This window comes from Aythya fuligula, chromosome 27 (genome assembly GCF_009819795.1).
Source record: "Aythya fuligula isolate bAytFul2 chromosome 27, bAytFul2.pri, whole genome shotgun sequence".
NCBI lineage: Eukaryota > Metazoa > Chordata > Aves > Anseriformes > Anatidae > Aythya > Aythya fuligula.
In genome coordinates, this window is record NC_045585.1 from 805,733 (window position 1) to 824,597 (window position 18,865).

General features: G+C 45.7%; 1 protein-coding gene across 4 annotated transcripts in view; it reads right to left on the reverse strand.

The window, feature by feature from the left end:
- The window catches only part of AAK1 (AP2 associated kinase 1), an 87,005-nt gene extending 71,882 nt beyond the window's left edge, over positions 1 to 15,123 (reverse strand). For 2 of the 4 annotated variants that reach the window (XM_032204077.1, XM_032204076.1), the window contains exons 1-2: positions 14,991 to 15,123; positions 14,548 to 14,871 (exon numbers count right to left, since the gene is read on the reverse strand). In XM_032204077.1, the coding sequence (XP_032059968.1) occupies positions 14,548 to 14,710 (163 nt within the window). In that variant the 5' untranslated portion in view covers positions 14,711 to 14,871; positions 14,991 to 15,123. Of the gene's footprint in view, positions 1 to 2,669; positions 2,674 to 14,547; positions 14,872 to 14,990 lie in introns of those variants that run through there. The other 2 variants (XM_032204079.1, XM_032204078.1) reach the window with 2 other exon arrangements.
- Positions 15,124 to 18,865: the final 3,742 nt, after the last annotated feature.

Here is an 18,865-nt window from a genome sequence, read left to right on the forward strand (position 1 = left end):
CAGTTCCGAACAAAAACAAAACAAAACCCCTTATCCACTGCCAACAGACTCTCCAGCTGAGAAAAGCAGATAATGCTAAACTAAACAGGTCTATTCTCAGCTGAGATTTTCTACCTCAAAGGAAATAACAAGCTTTAGTATTTTTGTTGTTGATGATGATGTTTGTTTGTTTATTAAAACAAAACAAAGAAAGTCCCTTGACTTATGCAAAAGCACAACCATGCTAAGTTTAAGGGACTGCTTCAACCGAAAAGGCCTGCCCCTGCCTCTCCTAGCTGCTTTTGGCTGGTGAGAATAGCATTTGGAACAAGCTATTAAGATGAACTCTATGTATTGGGAATATGGACCACTGGTCTCTGCATACTACTGTTTGGGTTCTCCTTCATCTCAAGGCCTCTAAAACACAGAGAACCAAGGCCCATCATCTCTGCAGGCCTAGTAGCTATGAAGTAAATGAGATGGTGGAAAAAGTAATGCAGGACCTTTCACACCCAGGAGCAGACCCTGTGAAGCTCCCCATGCTCCTTTCCAAGAGGAAAGATACAGCTCTGGGAGTTTAACCTTCGGATATTCATCTATACAGGAAAGCAGTCCTGGGACATCAAGGTAAATTCCCAGTTCACGTGGTTTATATTTATATCAACACCAGTTCTGAGCAGAGAAAGTCCTGAACTCACATTCAGTCTTGTGTTTCACACAGCCTGTGGCAGGCAGGAGAACTGCACATGCAATGCTGGAACTCCAGGTCTCAAGGCTCAGGCATCAGGCTCTGCTCTCTTCCACCACTGATAAGCATTTCAAGCAGCAAGAAATACCCCACAAAGCTCACATTCCAGCTAGAAACAATTTGGTCTCTGCAAAGTAATGTTGCGCGTATTAGCAATACAGTCTGCATATTTTATTCAAACATTCAAAACAAGAGAAGCTTCCGCTGCTGGCCAGAGAGAATCTCTTCAGCAGCTTCATGCTAAGCAAGTTCACTGGACTTGGAGAGCCCAGCATCTGCATCAGCTTTGTGTCAGGTACACAGTGGAACTACTGCACGGCTGATGCAGTGGGTGGGGGAAAGGGGGAAAAAAAGAAGCAACAATCCCTCCAGTGTCATGCACATCCATTAGACAACAGGCACCAGCAAGGCAAAGAACTGCAAAGCCCAAGGTGTGCAGCCAGAGCCCCGTAATTTAAAGATTCCTCTCATTGCCCAGGACAGCAGTAGCTCTCTCAGCTCCAGCTGCAGCGTTACTTAACATCTAGTCTTTAAATACCACCAGACAAACTTTAATAGAGCATCTAACATATTTAACGTAGCAAAGGACTTCTCCCAAGGTAAAACAAAGGCTTAAGCTCATGTAGAGCTGATGGGCCAGATTCTCAGCAAGAGTGAAGCAGAGACTTAGTTAGCCCTACATAGACTTACCATAGCTGAGAATCCTAATGTGATTATCCAATATTACCAACATAATTACAGGGCTCTCGCTTAGTGTCATTGCTGCAATAACTAGGCCATGACAAGGCAGATTTAGATTTACAGGCTCCACCCTCTTTCTGGGTGCTTTTTACGTAGAATGTCATAGTTAATGTTCGCGTGGCAGTCACGGTCAGGAGTGTCTACCCTAAATTGTGCAGAATGATACAACCGAAAACGTTACCCACTGCAGAACAGAAGCACGGTCTTTACCTCTCCTAAGTTTAGGAAAATATGACTGGTTCTCTAGGGTTTGTTGGGAATTTTAGGGTGAACAATTATCTTTAACATAAACAGCCACAAAACATTTAAATTGCAGGCATTTTCGGTGTGTTGATGACATGGAAAAAGCTAAAGTGCCTCTCCCTCACTTTTCCAGGGTTTATTTTGATGGGCCTGATTTAAAACAGATGAACTTAATTTCTCCACATTTTCAGGGCCGTATCTCGTGACAGGTCTTCAAGATCTACCCCTCTCCCCGAGATGACACTCCCTCGGCTCCTGGCAGCTCTATGGAGAAGGTGAGAAAAGGAACCTGTAAGTCACAAGGCAGCAGAGAAAGGAGGGAAGGGAATGGTGGGAAATAGGAAAGGAAATTAATCTGTTATCAAGCCTGAAATAATCACTGGGCAAGAATCATCCTGTACATTAAACGTACTTTTAAAAAGTTCTAGTCCAAGGGCTACAACAGCTTCTCACACTACCCATCCTCCAAGAATATAGCTCTCAGCCTGAACACCCTGATTTAGGGGTATTAAATCTAATGAAATTGCTGTTATAAATATTTGTAACAAATAGCCCACTAAAGGCTACAGAATTGCATTAGGCTTCAAAACAGGAAGCAAGTTTAGATATTCATGTGGGTAGATTAGCTAGGCATGTGCTCTGCTTTACAGTCTTGTGCTTCCATTTGATTCCTCCCTGATGGGCAGACTTGGAAACTCGAAGCTGACGGAGCAGTGTTTTATTACTGTGCAGCAAGGTACACTGCCTCCAAGTAGGTTACTCAGCAAGACAGATTCAGCTCCCACTATTGCAACAACTGGTGAACTTCCACTGTAAGACATAAATAGATAAATAAAAATTAACATGTCTTGAATAACTCGCATCTTTAAAAAAACAACAACATTTGTTATCAGTCAGCTCTCTAAAAAGCACGTTTCAGCTGCTATTATTCCAAGCAGCTGCTAACAACATCTGAGACCTCGTTCACCTCCAAGTGAAATTAGCAATGGCATAAACATGCAGCAGAGCATGACTTTCTGAGTAAACATGACTCGAACCACAAAACCAGCAAGAGGCTGCTGCAACTGCATGCAGTTGAAAAACTGCACTGGAAGAGGCAAAGAAGTAGAGAATTGCACTGACAGGGCTGGAGAGAAAAACAACACTAGCTGAGCAGAGAGCAGGTCTGTAGCCATAGCGGAATGAGAAACCAAGACTGGCTAGGGCAGAGACTTTTTTTTTTTTTTAAACTGGACTTGCTTGCAGGGGCCAACCAGATTGGGCTTACTGGAGCCCTTAAGTGCTATGGAAACAGCAAGTGCCATTTGAGAAGCGATTATGCAAGGTTCCAAAGAGAGCTCATGGCAACAGACAAGTTAGACATTTAGGAATTTTGATTACTATGGTAGCACCCAGACATCTCTACTGAGCAAAACAGCATTAAAAGCATTAAAAGACAAGAGATACCCTAATGCATACATTCTAGGAAACGCTCCAGCTTACAGCCCATGTGATACTATAAGGCCTCCACAACAGCATACGCAGGTTTGTTTTAAACAAGTTTCTTCCACTTAAACCCAGGAATCCAGACTTCAACCTTTTTAGTTCTCCAGTATGACTATAGGTATACTCATGAGCCATAGAAGTGCCACCTCACTGTGTAACACAAAACCACCAGTTAAGGACTACGTAACACTTCTCTGCAAGAGAATATGCTAATCAAACCCTGAAGACAGCAATGAACTTTTCAACTCCTCAGTACATGCCAAGGATGGAGAGAGGTATCTACTATCAGGCCAGACAGCTCTCAGGGAATTCAAACCACCAGTTAGTCAGGAGCATACCGTATTTATCATTCAGCCAAGGGAGAGGAGGAAAAAGAGAACAAACAAACAAACAAACACATTTAAAAGTCACCTCTACATGCAGCAGGGCTTCGAGTTTTTCCACATATACATCGGTGAGGAAGGAAAGATATGAATAGGCACATGCCTGGCTGTTCATTTGTCAGATGTCCAGAACAGGAAAGGGTTGCAGGGGTCCAAAACTGCAGTCTTGTGACTGTTACTCATAAATCCCATAATATTAGGGGTTGAATTCATCAGCTCTAATGAAATTATATAACTGCTTGAGAAGCCCAACTTAGATATTATATAGTGGCATAGACATTTCTAGCCTGCTCGGTGACAAAAAAGCTTCAAAGGTACAAAGTGCTTCTTATGTTGTTAAATTTTAAAACAAAAGCAAAAGGTAGAAAATCACCATCTGTCCCACTCCAAAAATAGCATCATTTTAATTTAAAAAAATCCAATACGTGTTTAATCCTGTCACATGTTCTGTTGAATGCTATGTGAGCAAGGTTGAGTTTGTGCGCTTCATGTGGTCTCTGAATAACAACAGATCATTAGAAGATACTGTGCATTAATTATCACGTCATGATCTGCTGTAAGATTACTGCTGCTGGCACCTAGAGATGCTGCTTTCTGAACATGACTCCTAAAAAGTGGCACACAAGCTTGTTTCTGTACCAAACAAAAATGCTGAGCCTCAGCAGGCACAAGCGAGGGCAGCCAGGCACCTCCCAGGAGCACGGACGGTCTTTGTTCTGTGTCTGCAGCATGTCACACCAGGCCCTAATCCATGATAAAAATTCCTCAATTCTATGCAGTCATGAATATTAACGACACTGTGGTTAAAGAACCAGACAAGGAGTTACATTTGCATTTAATACAAGGCTTTGTCACTGCTTGCCTGTGTAGCCCTTATCAAATCAATACATCTTCATGGGCTTCAGTTTCTCATTTGTAAAATACTTTGTTAAACCTTTCTTCTATCATCTGTTTGTCTACTTTGCAGAGAAGAGAAGGGGAACAACCATGCACAGAACCACAGGTTGAATGATACCTAGTACACGGAGACCCTTACATTCTCTGAAGAGCAGAGAGCACAACAGTTCAAACCACAACTGGTAATCAGGTAGAGAAACGGAAAGGTACATTCATGTATTAATCATCTACCTGTAAGAACACCTCCTATGGTAAAAGCCACACGTAAAGGCCAAAAGAAGGCTCTGACTTCCAGGAAAATGCACTCAAGGCACCCCAGTACCAAGTCTGACCCAAGCCTGTACTGTCCCTTCCCTTTCTCTCTGCCGTACTGCCTCTCCTTTACCCTTTGCTATTCCACACTCCACACACCAGTGCTCTGTGATGCACTTTAATTCCCCTCACAAGCACAACCAAAGAAGAGAGCAGGATCACACCAGCTGACAACTGGGTCTGGCTTCTTGTGTCATCTTACACGTGTCTGAATTCACTTATTCGTAACAGGGCCGTCATGAATACGCAGCCACTAATGAGAGCGGGTCAGAACACCCAACTTTGCAAGATGAGCTTGCTGAAATTTCTGGCAGTATGCAGTGCACATCAGCTGGTCTCTGGACCACCTACTCCCCAACATGGTTACGAGCATCCTGCTGACACTGCCTGCACCACAAGGTGGGAACTATGTCACGCAGGCATCAGATGAGTATGGCAGACACCTCTCAAGCATGTACATTACCTAATGGAACATTTGCAGAACACTAGTTAAAGCAACAGGGATCCTACATGGAAAGAATATTTCTCTCCCAGCCACTGAACCATCCTGTATCTCTGCCCTTAACCCAAATCTCTCCCCAGAAACATCCCACTGCCTCTTCCCTCCACCCAACAGCTCTTGTCTATTTGTGCTGAATCTCACAGTGCCATTTGTTATTCACTCTCTGCATGCCCTGCTTATGCCTAACAAGATGTGCTACGATATCCAGCTGAAAAAGAAAGGCAAGGGTGTTAATGTGCAAGTGTATACATATGTACTGAGTTTACGTGGACAGGTTCTGGTAGCAGGGTGCTGCAGGGGTGTCCTCTGTGATGAGAATACAGCAGCTGCCCCATGTTAGATACAGGCTGGTTCCAGAGTGCTCCAAAGAGACCCACTGCTGCCCAGAGCTGAGCCAAAAAGCGATGGTGGCAGCGCCTTCGTGAGAGCCTCTGTAAGAAAGGGAAAAAAACTGCTGAACAAGAGCAGCTGGGACAGGGAGGAGTGAGAAAGCTCTCTGCAGCCACCAAGGTCTGTGCAGAAGGAGCGCAGGAGGTGCTCCAGGCACCAGAGCAGAAGTCCCCTGTGGCAAGGCCCCTGGTGGAGCAGGCTGTCTCCCTGCAGCCCATGGGTCCCACATGGAGCAGATCTCCACACTGCAGCCCGTGGAGGAGCCCACAGCGGAGCAGGTGGGTGTGCCCCGAAGGAAGCTGCGGCCTGGGGAGAACCCCCCACAGGAGCAGTCCCTAGGATGGACTGCATGCTGTAGACAGGAGACCACACAGGTGACCCAGCAGGAACTGCTGCCCATGGGGGACCCAGGTTGGAGCAGTGTGCTCCTGATGGATGGACCCTGTGGCACAGACCTCTATTTGGATCAGTTTTTGAAGAGCTGTTGCCTGCAGAAAGCCTGCACAGGATCAGTTTGGGAAGGACTGTAACCTGTGGGACGGACTCCAGTTTGGAACAGGGGCAGAGAGTGACCCAGAAGGAACAGCAAAGATGAAGTGTTAGGAACGGACTACAGCCCCCAGTCCCTGTTCCCCTGCACTGCTCAGGGGGAGGACATAGAAGATGGTGGATGGGGAGAAGGTGTTTTTAGTTTGCTTGTAATTTCTCACTGCTGTAGCTTGTTAATAATAAGTAATAAATTTTAATAATTTTCCTATGCTGAGTTTGTTTTGCCTGTGATGATAGTTCTGGAATGCTCTCCCTGTCCTTATCTCAACCCTCGAGCCCTCTCCAACATATTTTCTCCCACTTTCCCTTCCAGGAGGGAGATTGAGAGAGAGGTTGTGGTAGAAAGCAGGTAGAACCACCACAGCACACATACATGCTTTCACATATGCTTCTCATAACTTAAAAGGATATTTAGTAACTTTGTGAAAGATATACTGACTTACACATTCCCTGGTATTAAATACTTCCTGCCACAGATCATGAGGAGAGTTATCAGGCCACAGCCCCAGAGTCAACAGCAGCCACAAAAGCCTTCACATGAAGGCACTGCAGTTATAAGGCAGGGATTTCCTATCCATTCCCCCCACTCCTTTAAAGCAGCAACAAAACAATGTATGAAGTCTTTATTACTGAAGTACTTTACAAGTCAGAGGCAATTAATCCTTCAGAGGGTCATGACAGGTAACTAAAGCATCACTGACTTTGCAGGTAGGCCACGCAGTGAAGGCACATGAAGCAATAGGCCCATACCTTCATGCACTTCTCAGAAGCACAGAACAGCCAAGGTTGGAAGGGACCTCTGAAGATCAACTAGTCCAACCCCCCTGCCGGCAGGATCATCTAGAGCACATTGCACAGGATGGCATCCAGGCAGGTTTTGAATGTCTCCAGAGAAGGAGACTCCACAGCCTCTCTGGGCAGCCTGTCCCAGAGCACTGTCCCAGTAAAGAAGTGCCCTCTCATACTGAGCTGGAACCTCCTGTGCTTCAGTTTGTGCCTGTTGCCTCTCGTCCTGTCGCTGGGCACAACTGAAAAGAGACCAGTTCTGCTCTCTCAACACCCTCCCCTCAGATACGTATATACATTGATGAGGTCTCCCCGCACCTTCTCTTTTCCAGGCTAAACAGGCCCAGTTCTCTCAGCCTGTCCTCGTACAACAGGTGCTCCAGTCCTCTCATCATCTTAGTAGCCCTCCTCTGGGCAAGCCCTTATTCTCACAAGCCCTCATTACTTCTGTTCATTTTTAAGTATTACACTTCAAAAGCCTGAGATTGATATCACTCTCATTCCCACATCTTAACAGCTTCCATGTGCAAGCCAGGATGGCAATAAAGCCACCAAAATGGGTACACCATATCAAACCAAAGGTTCATTTTGCTCATCCTGACACTTTGAACATCAGCTGACATTCAAGGAACACCTGCACACACCACACCATGTCACACTTTGCACGGGGCATTCTGCACTTCTTTAAGGGACAAGCTTTGACTTTATTTTACTGCCATCATTTGAGTTGTGCAGCAAAGCGGACATCAACTTTGCAAGAATCGCTTATCTTACAGAAGTAAAGCAGACAAGCTAAAGTTTCAGGGTCTGAATAACAGCTGTGCATTTATATACCTTCATAAAACCGTTTATTTTACTATCACACCTTCCAGAGTAGCATGCTAGATGGCATTTTTAAATGCACACAGGCAGATTTTGGTGTCTCTTCCTTTTTGCAGCCCTACGAACATCAAATAAGAGATAAAATCTGCGTGTTCCTAACAGCAAAAAAATCAAAAACAGATCTACCTGTCCTTTTCATAGCACCAGCATCTGGCTCAACACTAAGGTGGATATTTAGGTATGCAAAGTCTCTGCTCAGGGAACCCAGCTGCTGGTGGCTTTTTTGTTTGTTTGTTTATTTTAATCTATGAGATCACCCATCACTGGTACGTAATTTGTTTCTGCAAAGTCATGAAGCAAACCAGATGCAATGAGACTCTGTTCCAAAAAAGTCTTTAATCGAATCCTGTGACACATGGCCTGGGGTCCTGATGTCAGTATGGGTTCTGCCACAGAGCAAGCATAAATTTATGCCCAAATCACATGTGCCAAGAGCACACCCATCGAAAACAGACAGAGGCAGCACTTGAGAGAAAACACAGACTGCAATTAAAGCACTCAATCTGGAAGGCCAGAGATCAGTTCCTGACTTGGCCACGCATACTCTGCATTGCTTCACCTTCATATCTCAGTATAATACTTCCCAGCAGCCCTGAAAGGAATGGAAGGACATTTTTGAAGGCTGTGCCAGAGCTCAGATACTTTGGCAACAGTCTGACAAGAGATCCTAATATTAGAGGAGCTGTGGCAGCTCTCCTCTGCTTTCATTTTTGCTTGGGCAGACATTGACAGGACAAGGGGGGATGGATTTAAACTAAAAGAGGGAAGATCTTGATCGGACATAAGGAAGAAACTCTTCACTCAGAAAGTGGTGAAGCACTGGAACAGGCTGCCCAGAGGAGCTGGGGATGCCCCATCACTGGAGGTGTTGGAGGCCAGGTTGTAGAAGGCCTTGGGCAACTTATCTAGCGGGTGACATCCCTGCCAATGGCTGGGAGGTTGGAACTAGATGGTTTGCAAGGTCCCTTCCAAGCAATCGTTCTATGTGATTCTACCATTCGTTCTACTGCATCGTATTATAGACAGCTATCAATAACCTTCACTTCACTAAGCAGCAATTCCTGTACCTCCCACAAGAGGAAAAAAGGAAAGTTGCCATAATGACAGAAATCCAGAAATGAGAGAAAATACCTTGCAACTGTGTTGCAGTTAGGCCTTTCCACCTCTCTTCCTTGTACTTCTAAATTGCTGGCAGCATTGTTCCTATTACCAAAGAAGTACAGCAGCCAGGATTTGATCTAATATCTTATTGCCACAGAGACATCCCTCTCTTACCCCCATCCAAGAATGAGGAATGGAGGAATCCTTTCCCAGGAAACTTATTTCTTCAGTTACCCCTCACTATCAAAAGAGAGTTCTATAAACCCAGCTTGCTTATGACATGTTTCTCCTCAGAGACTTCCTGTTCCCTTCCACATGGGAAACACAAGTAAACAGTATAAACCCAGCCAAATCTGTTGTGGCTTTCCAGAAGAGCAGCAGCAAGTCCTGCAGCTGGCAAGCTGCTGTTCCAATGGGTACAATCTCTCTGATGCTTCGTTTTCACTGAAAAAAAAAAAAAAAAAATCTTCAAAGGAAGCAGCTTCCATTCTTAACACAAGCATGCAGCACCTAATCAGTTCTGCCCCCTATTAGGGATGATTAATGCAGGTGTGTGAGCTTGAAAGGCAGCAAGTGCTAAACCCAAAGTGGATTCCAGCTTGTCTTCAGCACATTTATAACCTACCACCTGCTCTCTTCAACTATCGATGGCTCCAGGACAAAAGGGAAGAAGGCCTGTACATAATAAAAACATTATGGGAGTACCTATTCTTCTTGGATCCAAACTATCACTGCTGGGGTTGCGAGCAGAGGTTAGTAGCCACTTCAGATACAGCTACCAGAACTCTTCTGCAAGATCCCAGTTGCATAGTTTAAGCTTTTATTTTCACCCCACCAGAACCCCAAATCTAAGCTGTCCCCTATTTGACCATCTCATAAGGCTGTTGCAGGAAACCTTCAATTAGAAACTCATTTTTTTCCACGGAAAACCTTCCAGAGAAGAAGACTGAAGGAAACCTGACTCCCATAACTGTGCTGGTCTAACACAGCCAGTACACATGATTTTAGCTAATAGAGCTGCTATCTAAGACACTAGCCATCCCTGTACATAATCCCAGACCCTTTCACAGGTGTGTTGCATAAAACCTAGAAATGAACACAGACAATGCAAGTTTCTAGGCTGTACAACTTTTTACACAGTTAAATCCACTCACTTTCTTTTTCTTCCTGGTTAAAGCTAAGGACATAGCACGCACTCCGCCCCTAGCAAAAGCTGTGCTGATAAAGCACCAAAGCACTTGGGATACCTTGATATTTACCCAGCAACTCACTTTGGATTCTTCATCAGTTTGCCTGGCTTGCTCTCTCTCAAAAAAAATAAAAAAATAAAAAAATTACTAGGCGATAGCAGGACCAACACCGTATCTACCAGTGCAGAGCACAGCATACATGCCCTGCTTCATGAGGTATACAGGAAGAGCAAGGGAAAACAAAGCATCCCATTCCAAGAGAGTAATATGAATAGAATAGTTAATTCCTAATCCAAATGTCAGTGGTCAGCTGACTAGTAGTTGGCACTTGGCAGAAAATAGAAAGCAGTAACTGACAAAACACACTTCGCAAGTGATGCCTTGAACCCAACCACAGAGGAATTGGGTTGAGGCTCACATAAATTTGCAAAATTTTTCTTGGATGGAGCTTGTTTGAAAGTCGAAGTTATTTCAGAAGAAGTTCACATGTAATTTTAAAGGATGTCACTGACTTCATGTTATGTTATGATGCACACCACAAGAAGTTCAGGGAAAGGGTGTACTGGGTGTAAGGCAGGCAGCAGCCAGCAGAAGCCCTCTGCAGTTAGCCCAGGCACACAAAATAGGCAGCTCCTGGGATCACCTTCCCCCATCAGACATAGCTCATGCATTCACAGCCTTACCAAGCTCTTCATGCACACTTCGGTCTCCAGACCTGCTAAATCAGGCCACAATGAAACCTTCATAATTTCTTTAAAACAAAGTAAAAAATACAGCTGACAAATTTAAGTTTATTTTACATTGGTTTGTAGTATCCACCACTGAATGCTTTGAAACATACATTAGCTAGCAGCACACACTCACAAGTATCTGAAAAAAAAAAAAAAAAAATCTGTCAATGCTTACATACCTTGGATCAATTCAGCACTCTGCTACAATCTTACAGGTATGCAAAGCAATGCAAGAACACAGACCCCCAAAACAGGACACTCAATCTCCACTGCACTCGTTTAGGCTCAGATAAGCATACATGGCTTATGGTACTCCTGCCACATGTGCACATCCCACAGACTCCTAGATTTCTGATCTCTGACATCCTTTTAAATGTTTCCACTGCCCTGGTCCCCACTCATTATAGACACACTCCTCCTCCTAGCTCCAGTGTGCTGTTTTTTGTTTTGTTTTTTAAACACAGGCAGAAACAAAAAGCAGAAACCAACACGATCACAGTGTTCTGGATTCTTTTCATAAAGAAAACAGCAAGATAGTAGCCTGATGCACCCACATACTCAAACGCCTCCTGGGCATTCACCTCAGGTCTGGGTGAAACACAAGTCACATTAAAATCAGTAATAACCCCTTCAACTCCTCTGCAGCACCATGCTTATGTTGTCTATTGCCTTTAACCACGGCCTTGCAGATCTCCAAGGCCAGCTAGTACTGACCTCCCACAGCAGTTAATCCTCATAAAAACTTTGACAGTAATTTTTCAAGAGATTATTCATACTATTATGTGGATTAAAGGAATACAACTACAGAGACTCAACCAAGAATCACCTACTGCAATGCACTGCAAGAGAGTTTATATAGATAGATAGTATTATAACACAACAAACAATTGCTCAAGTTCCTTTTATATTATTCTCATCCAGTTCCTTCCAGAAGGAAGGTCCTTGAGTTGTTCCTCACCACCCAGGAAAGCAAGCATCCAGACAACTATTTTAAGGGGTGGGGTGGGTGCACCTAACTGCATCGGATATTTTGAGGAATCTACGCAAGAGACTACGAACACATGGAGACATCTGTCATCTGGCACACATCACAGTGCCTGCATTAAGACGCCCATCCTGGGCCTGGGAGCAGTCTTCTTCAGCAGGGTTGCTCAGCACAATTGAGGACGACTGGTCACAGCTTTGACATATTGAGGTAAATACCAACACTTTCATTCCGAAAGTTCTGATTCAGCCAGTTCATTAGCTTGTTACTTGCTCTCCCCCATACCATCCAACACTATGTCATAGAATCCTTCTTTCAATCCATTTCTACATCTCATTTACTCTCTATACTTCACACACTGCACCAGAACACAGGCCCATCCTCTCCCTTCTAAAACACCAGTGATGAAGGATATGTCTTTCCCAGGTAGTACACTCCTCCTTGGAAGTGCTTCCCAAGAGACTTTTCCTTTTAGCAGAAATAGCCAAGACCTCACAAGTTGCCTTTTCAATCCTGCTGAACCACCAGAATTCACTGCACATACAGAACAGTTTTCCAACCAAGGATACAGGCCTCAACAGTCCAGGGGCCTGGTTGTGTGAGAGATCCCTGGATCTCTAGCTGAGTCAATGAAAGTTATTTTTTCCTTCTCTTTTTTAACAAGCACTTGGGGAACACAGACAGCTATACCATAAGGCAAGAGGTATGCAAAGCTACAGCACTTACAACCCATGTTGACTCCTGAGATAACCTATGAAGGAAATGGAACTTGCCCCTCCATTTCCTTCAAAAGGTGACAACCTGCAAACCTATTAGTCACCTTGCTCTTGTCTCCTTGGAGGCTTCATTCACCACTCAAAGGGATTTTGGACTGCCTGTACCAGGAGTCTCACTGCGAGGAAAATAACTGCTTAGCACATTTCACAGAGTCTTTTGCCTTATAGCATGGTCAGGAAAGGAGAACTTAACATCCATTTTACAGGACTGCTGCTCCTTGTTCAGCGTGCACAAGCAGATCCAGTCGCTGTAGTCAACGCTAGGCCATGCTCTATCCCAGAGGCCAGGCAGGTCCACAGGAGTCACAGCAAGAAGCCCTCGCAGGCACAGAGGGCTGGCACATCCACACCGCAGCCCTTTGCCCACAAAATCTGTGCCACCCCTCCAGCACCTCTGCTGGCTGTGGTTTGGGCGTGCCAGGCAGGAGAGAGCCCAGTGACATACACAGACACCTCCTGGTGCCATCAGCACCCAGGCAGAACCTGCCAACAGATTATTCATCAGCAAAAAAAAAAAAAAAAAAGTCTCCGCTTTCCCATGTTATCAGGATAAGGCCAGACTGCATTAAAAAAAGAAAAACAAACAAACAAACAAACAACACAGACTGAGAGCATCTCAGGTTTAGCTTGTCTAGCTCCTAAACTCCTAAGGCCTTACAAGTATCAGCCAAGGTAAATCCATATTGCAAATTTCAAGTCAGGAAAAAAAAAAAAATAAATCACTGTAATTATTCATTGAAGGGCTGTTTTTGATGCTCCCCTCAGCTCAGCATGCATCAAAACCTATCTGAAAGATAGTTACAGATCTATTTCCTTCTACACTGAGGTGACTTTTTCACAAACCTGAACACATACAGCATACATTGAGTTCCTTTTCCATTTTAGAGTTCTTTCTGTAAAAGCCAACACAAGTCCTCCCACTCAGCTCTCATAGAACAGCTACCCTCTCCTTCACAATTACAAGATCAAAACAAAACAGGTTTTGAGTGAAATTGCAAAGGATGCTGTACAATAGATGGACCAGGAACAGGTCTACAGAGGCCAACATTTTTCTGAAGGTCGAGGCTAAGGTTACCAGCCAGAGACATTAATAAGATTCCCTGTAGTCCAAACAAATTAAATGTAAAATGACAGTTAAAGCAGTAGTGCTGATTACAAATAAACAAATATTAATAATACCACCAGCTTGTTGCACAGCAAGGACTGTGCACATAAGAGTTTTATAATTCATACTATTCGTTTTTAGTTCTGTAATTTTTTTTTTTTTAAATGCAGTTGGGATTACCATTTCCCCTACAGAAACCCCACACGAACAGCAATCCCTCATCCCAGATCACAGCTAGCTCTACTCAACGTATGCGCTTGCCAAATACATACAAGGAATTTACTCCAGGGTATTTTTCCTACCTGCTTAAGGTAGGAATGAAGGGGCTTGGTTGAAGAAAGTTAGAGGGAAGACCACTGCTTTACTTACAGTACCTTGCTCTCCACCAGAGACTTGGGAAAAAAAAAAAAAAAGCCTCACAGTTTCAAGGTGGGAAACCATTAACTCCTGAAGTCTCTGCAGTTCCTAAAACATTAAAAAAAAAAAAAAAAAAAAAAAAAAAAAAAAAACAAAAAACACAAACAACGAACAACTAGAAGTCCAGCAAACGCACACAGGACTTATGCATGGGAAGACCAGAAACGCCAGCTGCAGATGCCACCGGCCCGCACGCCTGTCAAGGACAATCAAATACGAGGGGAGACGAGGACGGAGGGGGAGGTGGGGTGCCAGGAAAGGCCGAAGCCTTCCCGGCTCTGCGAGGCAGAGAGGGAGGGCCGAGAGGCGCGGCAGGGCGCTCTGCAGAGGGCACCGGGCTCCTACCTTCGGCCAGCACCTCGTCCACCGTCACCTGGTGGCGGCCGATGCTGAACACCCTGCCGATGTACCCGCTGCCTGGGCCTCCGCTGCCGCCGCCGCCGCCGCTGGTGCCCGACCCGGGGCCAGAGCCGCCCTGCTCCCGACGCGAGTCGAAAAACTTCTTCATCTCTCGGGAGGCAGCAGCCGCCTGGGAAGGGGGGCGATGCTCTCCTCAGGGTCCCGCGCCCCCTCCTTATTTTTTTTATTTTTCGCTCCTGGAGCCCGGCCGCGGGGCTCCGGGGCCGCTGGCCTTGCGGGGCCGAGCGCCGTCCTCCGGAGGAGTCACACCTGCAAAACCAGGGGGTGGGGGGAAAGGGGGGGGGGGGCGGGACACGGGCGTTATCCCCACGGCCCGGCCCGGCGCCCCGCCGCCCCCGGCTGCCAGAGCCGCCCCCCCCCCGCGGTACCTCTTTGCGGGCGGGGGGCGCCCCCATGCACCCCGCAGCGCCGGCCGGCCGGCCTGCCGCAGCCCAGCGGCTCCCCGCGGGGCGGCTCACGGCGGGGGCCGCCTGCCGGCAGGGCCCGGGACCCGCATCGCTGCCTGGCGGAGCTCCCGGCGGCCACCGAGCCCGTCAGGGGCCGACCCCGCCGCAACCGCCCCCCGCCGGCCCCATCCGCGCAGGAAATGGGCCGTCACAGGAAGTCCCGGCCGCCGGCGGGAGCACCGCCCCCGCCAGCACAGCGGGCCGGACCCGGCCCGGCCCGGCCCGGCCCGGCCCGGTACGGTACGGCCCGGCCCGGCCCCGCCGCCCTCCCCCTCCCGCGCGGCCTCCGCCGTCGTCCCCGTAGCGCGGCGGAGGACGAGGGGCCCTTCAGCTGGGGAGGGGGCAGCTGTAATGGCCGCGGCCCGCGCCGCCGCGCGGCATCTTGGGAGTCGTAGTTCCAGCGGGAGCCTCCTTGGCCCTCCCCGCCGCGGCGGGGACTACAACTCCCGACAGGCGCTGGCCGGGGGCGGGGTGTCATGGTTGGGTGGGTCCGCGAGGGAGACGACAAGCGTGTGGTGGATCTGCCCGTTACTCACCACTATTTAGATTTATTTTCGAAATACTGCGCTTAAACTTGACATCTTAATGTCAGAATAACAAAAGCTTCCTGCTGGCACGTCTCCTAAAGCGCAACGCTGGTCTTCTTGCAGGCCGTGCTAGCACCTAATTGGCAAACCTTAAGTAGAATGTTAAAATAAAAAACATATCCCTAGTCCCAGACTGTAACCTGCCTGGGAACAAAGATTTTCCAAAGAAGGGAAATAAGAACGTAAGAAAAGGGATGCTTCATCTGTACACAAAAAAAACTCAAAGCTTAGTTTTAAACTCAGGGGTTGATTTTTGTGAAGCCTGACCTGAAGCTGCTTCTGCACTTTGCCCATATCAGGTGTTCGCCCAGTCCCCCCTTTCCTCTCAGTCTGGAAATTTGACAGAAACCCTGCTCCTCGCAGGGCTGCTTTGTGGTTCTGGGTTCCCTTCAGGACACAGTGTGCAAAACACCCTGCGTGCACCCAAAACTTGCTGGCTTTAGCTGGTCAACGTGCGTGCTTTAGGACTTGGCTTTGGATTTAGTATTAGATTACACCTTTCTCCCCCTTCCTGCTCCAGTACCTTGAACAGTTTACAAACTTGCAGCAAAATGTTCATAAGCAGCAAAGCAGCTGTTCTGAAGACCCCAAAACCTTGAGTGAGGCTTCAGAGAACAGCGAGTTTAGCTTGAATCATGTGAAGCTTTCTGTAAGCAGTTTGGATTCTTTCTCTTAGAAATCAAGAGAGATGCAGGTTTTGCAGCCTATGGCATCTGCAGCAGCCATCTCCTCTGCTTTTCATGTGTTAGCTAGAAAGGTCAGAGCTGGGATTTCAAACATCCAAGGGAAATATGAAAATAGAAAAAAATGGTTTTACCAGCCTGCAATGTGGAATACAAAAACCTGAGGAATGCATGGCTGTGAAAAGAATGTTTTTGTGAAAGCAAGGCTCTCATTCCTCCTCTGTGACTGGGGCAAAAAGTGTGGGACAGAAAAGGAAACCAAAATACATTTGCATTTTCCTAATGACACTTATTTCCGGTATTATGATAATAACTACAGCCATCCTGCTGACAAGCTCCTGTTCCAAGGGGATAGACTAGGCAGGCACTGGTTACTGCGGGAGGGCAAAAATGTTTACCCTGTATTTTGTCTTAAATAAGAGAGCTTAATGAAAACAACTGCATAACTGAAAGACCCTGGAGAATATGTTGGGAAGCAATATGCATGTGAGAATAATTACAGGCTTTGCACATTCCTTTTTCCTGCATTGCTATCTTGCATGAATGAGCAGACCTTTGGGCACAAGCCTCCAGAAGCAGTGACAAGACTGGATCTACATGTTCTAAATGGACCAAATTGTTTTCCCCACAGTGTATGAAGATATCTAAGATGCTATTATTGTGCAAGTGGCCATCAGAATAAGCAAGGAAATTTGCTGGTAATAGTACTTAGCATGCAGAGATGCACAGATCTAAAAATGCATCACCATACAGTTGCTTCTCTGCTGAGCCAACATGCCTCTTCATTGTGGTTAACTCTGCACCTCTCCTGTCATCTTTACTTTCAGGTGTTCTTGTATGTAATGCTCTACAAGCTGACTACAGACCCCAAAGGCTTCCTTAACTATTGTCATTCACCCATAGTTTGTAGGGTGCTGTCTAGTGCTTCTATCTATACACGATTCCCAGGTGTCATTTAAAAGATGCTCTAGGCCCACATGTTTGGAACTGCAATACTTTCAGCCAGTCAGCTAACACAAGTATGAAAACAGTCCTTTTTTATTTAATAGGCTTTAATCTTCATTAAACTATGTTCAGCTGTGATTTGAGGCTCTATGATGAGTGGCCAGTGGTCAATACAGAAGATTCACTTCCCCTTTCCTTCAGATGAAATATGATTTTTTTTTAATTACTCTAACCTGTGAAACATCCCCAGACATCTATTAAGATGGAAGTAAAATACCCAATGCAAAATGACTGCTATAATTAGTGATTTCTGGGAACTCTGCAGGACTAAAAATCCTCCTTCCCCCCCCCCCCCCCCCCCCCCCCCGACATTTCTGAATAGCAAATGAGTCATTTCAAGATAAACCTACTGCCATGCAAAAAGCCTGCAGATGCACTCCTGACTATGGGGCCCTGATGTTCTTCTCACTGGCACACAAATCTTGCTGATCATTTGGGGAGCAAGAGTACAGCAGAAGGCTATCCTCAGCTGCAGATGCTGATAACATCCTTTACTCCAGAAATCACGAGGCTCAGCTGCACTGCTGCAATTCCAGTGACCTTCATAGGGATCAGAGAAAGCTGTGCTCAAAAGCTTTAAGTTGAAAAGCTAATCAGAAGCCAGCAGAGATGTGGTCTAGCACTTCTCCTGTGTATGCCTGGAGCTACTCCAGTGTCCTCATAGCTTTGCTTTACTGTTTGCAGAAAACAATTTCAGCTTAATACTGTCAATTCTAAAACCAAAATTTAGCTAAAATCCCATAACGTTGATTTTAAAATATTTGAGTCCTGATGATGTGGTCGGCAAAGTTATTTGCCTGCATATTGTCTCTCTGATCCCTGGTTCCCCTTATACTGCTAACAAAATACATTCAAATCCCCAGGAAGAAGCACGTTAATACTGCTGCTTCCTTTCTGATGAAACTTTCCAGGCAGCTCAGCATTTACTAAACAAAAACATACGTTTGAAAATGTTTAATGTGAGTAACCAAAAAGCTAGGAAACATCGACCTCTTCTGGATATCTCTAGAAATGACAACAAGGCAGGAAAGCATGCTCAGCTTTATGTGCTTAGTTATATACAACAATCCCCACCTGAGTTGTAAACCTCACTGAAATCTACATTATTTTGGTTTACAGCAGTGGCATATGACAAAAAGACAAGTAGCAATTTGGAAAAGGTAATGAGTTTTAATAATTTCACCTTTCTTCTTGCCTTAACACTTAAGTTATGGAGTCCTCCTATGTTATATGCTTGTCTAATGCCTCTGAGTGGCAATTTTGCTGCATACAGCAAAGCTCACAGCAAGAGGATTTTGGCAAACTCAGGTCTTCATGAAGAGAGGCAGAAAGAAAAGATTTACAAGGTAATGGCCTTTTTTTTTTTTTCTCTTCTAATCAATGCATAATAACTAAATTTTCCCATTCTATGACTTTTATCTTGATAGGGATGTTCCCTTAACCTCTCACATTTACTACAAAACCTTTCTGTTGAGATTCCCACCAGTTAAAAAGTAACAGACCCGCTCTTCTATCAGTCTCT